The sequence below is a fragment of the Cicer arietinum genome, chromosome 6 (genome assembly GCF_000331145.2).
Source record: "Cicer arietinum cultivar CDC Frontier isolate Library 1 chromosome 6, Cicar.CDCFrontier_v2.0, whole genome shotgun sequence".
NCBI classification, from domain to species: Eukaryota; Viridiplantae; Streptophyta; class Magnoliopsida; order Fabales; family Fabaceae; genus Cicer; species Cicer arietinum.
The window spans coordinates 17,425,426-17,432,709 of NC_021165.2; the positions used below are offsets into that span (position 1 = coordinate 17,425,426).

Below are 7,284 nucleotides of genomic sequence, written 5' to 3' on the forward strand. Positions count from 1 at the left end.
AGGGTGAATAAAAAAAGTAGTTTAGAATAGGTAAGCATTACTCCTGTCAGTCTCTTTTACTAGATTTCATTTTCGTTTGTTTTGTACCACAAATTTTTTTGGTGCATTACACTTTTGTTGTTATTGTTTTTTAATGCTAACACAAGCATGCGATTTTTGGCTAATTGGGTGTGTCTAATAATCAGCTTACCACACCCACCTTCTAAATTTTCCTCCACAAAGCACTAATGTGCAACAAATTGTGTTGACATTAGTACTTGTCAGGATCACAAAGTGCGCTTCCCACAAGCCTTTAAAACGTGGGGTAGGATATTCGGAAGCTCTATCAAGTACATTATTTTACTTTGAGGACAGCACTACGTATCAAACTATGCATACCAAATTTTATTTGTTTTTGGATCCCTAAATGAAGTATCAAATACTACTAATAAATTAACATATATAAAATAAAGATTTTAAATTTAAACTCAAATCACAGTAAAAAAATGTTTAATTAATAATATTAACATTAAATTAATATTACGATTTTTGTTATGCAACATGACATACCACACTATATTCCATTTTTATAAAGATTTATACTAGCAATTGGTCATTTAAATTTTAAATTAAACTAAAACTTATTTTTAATAGTAACAAATTTAAGTGAAATAAATCATGAAACTCACTCGAGTACACAATGATAACAATCATTGAGTAAAACCATAACTACATACATTATTTAAATTTAATTAATCTTCATATATTTGTATGATTTTTGTGTTAAATAATTTTATGTAAAATCTTTACACCACATAATAATTATGTTCAAAGTTATTATATACATTTTGTAGAAGGAGACAAATTTAAATCTTTTAAAATAATAGTCCAAAAAAGGTAGTATAAGCACTTAACCATTTAATACTAAGTAAAACATTCAAAAATATTTAGGTGATTAAGTAGATTCCATCAACCTCTCTGACCAAACACTCAAAAATATTTATTAAGATAGTTAATAATATAGTTTATATTATTATATTTTAGAAAACTCATTTATTTTAATATAACACAAAGATTAATAGTCTAATACCAATACATAAAATCAATAATAATTGAATATATTTAGTTTAACGAGATTTCCTGAATTAAAAATTTGAACAGTTTTCTACATTTGCACTATCATCTAAAGAGTTTATAATCCTTAATGATGTGTATATATATTGTATTGGACATAAAAACCTTAATTTGATACGAAATGTGAATAATACATATTTATTGACTGCGCATTACAGAAGTAATCTATTTCTCTGAAGAGCAGAATAAGACAACAAATTCCTCTTATTTATCTCCCTAGCTTTAGGAGTGTGACACGGTATAATACTAAACGTTCGAGAACGCAAACAAGTTCTCGGAACTGAATAAAACGCCACACACTCTTTCAACGGTCTCTGATCTGGAACATCCAAAATACAGTTATTCCTCACATCAACCACACCACTTCTTATAAGCTTCTTACAAATGGGCCCCACTCTATTAAAATAATTATAAGATAAAGATAAATTCGCCAAATTCCCTAACGCACAAACCACTTCCGGAACCTGACCGTACAACATGTTGCTAGCAAAGTTTAACTGCTCCACATTCTTCAAACACCCAAACGAAAACGGTAACGGTCCTGTTAAACGGTTACTACCGGCGTCAAAAAGTTTAACGTTTTCTAGAAATCCTATTTCGTAAGGTAGACAACCGTCTAAAAGGTTGTTTAATAATAAAACTTCGATTAAATTGGAAGATGCTTTTCCAATTGTACTAGGAATTGCTCCGGTGAATTTATTGTTAGCTAATGTTATGTAAGATGCTTTCGTATCGCCTAAATTATCGGGAAGTGTTAGAATAAAATTGTTGTTGTTGAGGAAAATTGCATCTAATGTTTGTGTGAAAATTTGTTGAGGCACTGTTCCTGTGAAGAGATTGTACCTAATGTCTAAAAAGGAGAGTGTTGGTATGTTTAGGATTGAAATGGGAAATGTTCCGGAAAGAAAATTGTTACTTAGATCTAATTCATATAGATATTTTAGTGATGCTAGTTTTGATGAAATGGTGCCAGAGAAATTGTTGGAGTTAGCATGGAAAAGAGCTAAATCCGGAAGTTGATCAATGAAGCCGTCGAGAGATGGTGCGGCGAGGTGGAAGCCGTTGAAATCGATGGAGGCGACGGTGGTGGCTGTTAGATTGTCAGGTGGATTGTCACAATAGAAGCCTTTGTAGTTGCATATATTTGGACCAACCCATGTTGTGGTTATTCCTAATGGGTCTGAGGTTATTGTGTTTTTGAAGGTTTGGATTATTGGGAAAATTATAGCGAGTCTTAGGTCTATGAAGTTTAAGATGTCGGGGATTAATGGGATTGGAGGGATTTCAATGGTCAGGGAATTGGAATTTACCAACAGGAGACTAAGAAGGAGGGTGATGAGTGAAATTGAAAGTAGAGTTTGTTTTGATGAAAGCATGGTTTCAAAGGTGGGGCATTGAAGGCATTGGATATGGCTAGATCAAAAAATTTGGTTGCTGATTTATATACAGTGGCTAGTGGGTCATGTTAGTTTCTACGAGTAGCTAGAAAATGCTTATTGTTAAAAAAATAAATAAGAAATACAAGAATTTTAACTCTTTCCGTAATGAAGTGATATACATGCTTCCTTTATTTTAATCTTAAAGTCTTTCATACTTTAAAATAAAAATAAAAAACTTAAACTTTTTTGAAAGTTCTAATATAAATATTTTGGGTTCTAATACTCTTAAAAATTAAAAAAATTAAAATAGAGTTACGTATTATTAGTCTTATTGACATCAAAATGGACACTCTGCATTATAATTAACTGATTTCGCATATATTAAAAAAACATATAAAACAAAATTCACACAAAAATAGAGAGAAAAAAATATAAGTTTTACTATATTATCGTTGTTATATGTATGTATTATCAATATCATAAATATACGGTAAAAAAACATTTAAATATTTATTTATTTTAAAACAAATTTTTAACAAATGAGTCTCTCATTATAATATGAAATTAGTAATTCTTTTTTCTTTTTATTTTCTTTGTAGTGGTCGACTATTATTAAGAATGTTTACAATAATAGTACACATTCAGCACTAGTCATAATTAAGTAGGGAGGTGCTAGTGCTACCCACCACTGGAATTTGTGGCTTGAAGATTTGGTAAGGTAGCATTATGCGCGCACCACTGACTTGAAAGTTCAAATGGGAACACATATTGTGCTTTTGAACTTTGATGATTAAGAAGGAGCACGAGTCATGCACACACTGACACGCACATATTATATGGGTGTTTTTCTTTCTAAACCACTAAACAAATGCTTCAAACTTCGAAGGGATGTATAAGAACATTTACAATAAAATACTATCTCCATTCTACAATAAGTGTAGTTGAAGATTCTTTCACATTCCTCAACAAAAAAAAAAACATTCTTTCACATACATAGATTAATAATAAATAATAAATAATGTAACAACAATTTTATAACAAATGTACAATGTGATTTGCTATTAAAGTATATATTTCAATATTTTTTCTCACAAATTAGTCCTTCCACTATGGTAATCGATTTACCATTTTAAAATTTTCATGTAATATTACTTAAAATATTTTATATTGTTGACTTTTATGTAGTTTTAAAAATAATTATAACAAAAATTAAATATTTTTAATGATTTATTTGACAACTATTATAATTAATTGCCCGTATAAAATTATTTTACATAAACCATATCCATAAATTAAATTCTTAACTTAAAACACCTCTAGCCTTTGTCAAAATTAAAATTACCCACCTCGATTAAACAAAAAACCCACTTTAACCACGTTTAATTTTACCCAAGCGAAATCAAGACAATTCGTTTGATAAAATGGTGGAAATGCAATGAGGAAATAGGAATAGAAGTAAAAGTTAACGAGTAGAGATGTTGCTTTAAAATGTGCGCACTCACATTTGCTTATCGGCAAGTAAAAACAACTTTTTGAATGATGGGAGGGTTTCGCAAATATTTCTGATCCAGATGTTTTTTGCACCGTTGTTCACAATTGATGAAATCTTCTCCAACTTTCATGTTTTCTAAAAAGTTTCAATTTTACATGAATTTACAGATAAGAAGTATACTTTATGCGTTTGTATTGATAAATCCAAACAATATATGAGCACATATATGGAGGCAGCAGAAGAAAACACCAAAACTATATATGATACGAGCCCTTAAAGAATTGACTTGGGCCCATTTGCGGAAAATAGCTTGTAAGCTAAGTAGCAAGGTACTTTAATTTGTTGTCCAAAAAGGGCAAGTCCACATACCATTTATGTCCGGTGTGTGTTTCTGAATGGAAAATTTACATGCACCCCTTCAATTATACCTCGTCCCCTACATTCCACCCAAACTAACCTATTTTATTTTTTTTTTAAATAAATAAAACTAAATAAAAAAATTCCTTTTCCAAATTTAATTTATATTTCAAAAAATTTAAAATTAAATTTGTTGATATTAAATTAAAAAATTTAAAAAATCTTAGTTTTCTATTAAAAAAAATGAAAAAAATGATATTTTATAAAAATGTAAGAGTAAAAGTATGATTTTAAGGATACAAGGAAAGTTTTCTTCCTAATATATATAGGCCGGAGCCTGTTGGTGCACTATATTCACGAATTGTTTAGCCAAAAAAAATAGCAAGTACTAACTAACCAATGGGTAAATTAGCAAAAAGAAAAGATTATTCATAATATTGACCTGAATGTATGATTTCTTTGTTTGAATGCGTGGGGAAAAACTAAATAAGAATGAGTAAAATGAAAGAGAAAAAAAAAATGTTTATTGTTAGGATAGAGTGAAAAAAATCATCTTCACTTGTATAGTCGGATAAAAACTGTAGTAAAAGAAATTGAATTCTATAATAATAATTTTCGTTATTTTTTAAATAATAATACATTTTCCCGACAAAATTTTCTCATCATATGGGTGGATGGGTGGATGGGTGGTTGGGGATACAATACAATATATTATCAATTGCAAGAGACTGGCTACAACATTCTATTTATTTATGTGTTGTTAAGTAGAAGAGTGAACCAAAGGAAAAGAAAAGCAAGACAAAATTGTTTGAATTGTCGTCATATACCTGATATTTTTTCCATAATCCATTGGACAATCACATTATCTTATCTTTACCAAAGGAAAAAAAAGGATGAATAAATCAGAACCATGCTAGTTGGGATATTTATTTTTTGTAAACTACTAGCAACTAGCTCATGTGGTCCTATGCCGATTGCTGGTGGTATTAATCATTCACTTGCAGATTTGAAACCACTGTCTTTTTATTATGTCCTTATATTATATAGACAGTTTGGTAAGTAATTCTTTTTATTATGCCGATTCTAATGTTACATTTTTTTTTGGACACCAAACAACTGTTGTTAAGTCAAAGATGCCAAATTGGATAACAAGTCCTTATTATTATTATTAATTTATTCATGGACACATACAAATTGTACAATTAACATCATTTCATGATGGAAAAATAAATATATGCAAATACATAACATAAGCATAATAATGAAAGTGAAGACACATAGTAGATGCGGTTTAAGAGAAAGCATCATCATCATCTCAATCTCAACCGATGCGGTTTAAGAGACTTATAAGTCACAGGCTCTGCAGCCATTTCTTGAGAAACAGGGGCATTACTCTGTTTGTTCCCCCAATGTGTCTTACAAGGAACATAACTCAAACTCTCATGATTCGAACAAGCCTTCTTCTTACACTGAAACTCATAACACTCTCTCGGAGATCTTTGATTTGGAATGCCAGGGATACAATTTTTACTAACATCCAATATCCTATACTTAATCAAACTCCAACATGCTGGTCCAATTGAAGTGAAATAGTTATCCGACAAAGACAAATTCCCATTGTTACGTATCCCAGGAAGAACACAAACACTCTCAGGAACAGTACCGTAGAATTTATTACTTGCCAAATTCAAAAACTGAATTTTCTCCAAACAACCGAATGAAGCTGGAATAGGACCGGTTAATAAATTCTGACTAACATCAAAAACCGTTGCTTTTTTAAGATACCCAATTTCAAAAGGTAAACACCCTTCAAATTTATTCCCTAAGAAAAGAACTTCGGTTAATGTTTTGAAAGCGTTACCAATACTTTTAGGAATTTGACCGGTGAATTGGTTATGAGCGAATGTTAAGTACCTTGCAGGGGTAGAACCGAAATTTTCAGGTAAACATTGAGTGAACTGGTTATTGTTTATGAAAATTACGTCAAGGTCCTTTTCAAACAATTGTGATGGAATTGAACCGTAAAGATGGTTAAACCTTAAGTCTAAAAAAACAAGTTGTTTTGATTGAATAACTTCGTTTGGAAACTCACCGATGAGATTATTGTTACTAAGGTCAAGTTCGTAGAAATAAAGGTAGTTAGTGATTTGTTTTGGGATTGAACCTGAGAAATTGTTGGAATTGACATGGAAGAATGTTAATTCCTGTATACTGTCTAAGATACCATTGAGGGGTATATCGGTACATTCCTTACCTGATAACCTTGCTTGGTTTAAGTCTAACCCAGCAACGGCTTGTTCGATTGTGTTTGGGAAAGTGTCGCAGAGGATTCCGTTGAAGTTGCAAACGGATGCGCTTTTCTTCCAGTTATTAGTGTAGCCAGTTGAGTCGTAGATTTGGCTTTTGAAGTTGAGAAGTACTGTTTTTGCTTTTTCTAAACGGGTAAGGGGAGGCGGAGGAGGTGGTGGTGGACAGTCAGGGGGAGGTGGTGGTGGAAGTGGACAGTCAGCGGAAGGGGAAGGAGCAGGGGAATAACCAGTGCCTCCACCGCCGACCCCTATGATGATTTCTAGTGTTTCTCTTTCTGTTTTTGTTAACTCTAGTGCTTCACTTTCTGAAGTTGCTACATGGTCTTGAGGTAGAATTGTTGATTGAGAGTGAAGTAAGAAAGCAAATGTTATTATTGCTAAGAGTGAAAAGGAAAGGGAATTGATTAGTGTCATTTTTGGGTTTTGTTTTAGATGATTGAGTGAGATGAAACGGTGATTTGGTATTAGAGTATATATGCTATTATTCTATCATCACATTGTGTGAGGAGAAAAGTCAAGGGTCGTGAGATGAGGTTGATTGAACCAAAATGATCACTATATTTTGTGCACACTTGGGTTAAGCTGTTGCGCTTTCTTTTTCACAGGGTCGACAATTTTTTCCATTATTATTGCT

General features: G+C 31.5%; 2 protein-coding genes across 2 annotated transcripts; both read right to left on the reverse strand.

The window, feature by feature from the left end:
• Positions 1 to 1,223: 1,223 nt before the first annotated feature.
• On the reverse strand, positions 1,224 to 2,569 carry LOC101512100 (uncharacterized protein At4g06744-like). Its single transcript, XM_004505198.4, has one exon. It carries the CDS (start codon positions 2,487 to 2,489, stop codon positions 1,266 to 1,268), a length of 1,224 nt encoding a protein of 407 aa, XP_004505255.1. The 5' UTR covers positions 2,490 to 2,569; the 3' UTR covers positions 1,224 to 1,265.
• Positions 2,570 to 5,482: 2,913 nt separating this feature from the next.
• Positions 5,483 to 7,284, reverse strand: LOC101512430 (uncharacterized protein At4g06744-like). The gene has a single exon (XM_004505199.4). The coding sequence runs from the start codon at positions 7,062 to 7,064 to the stop codon at positions 5,652 to 5,654; it is 1,413 nt and encodes a 470-aa protein (XP_004505256.1). The 5' UTR covers positions 7,065 to 7,284; the 3' UTR covers positions 5,483 to 5,651.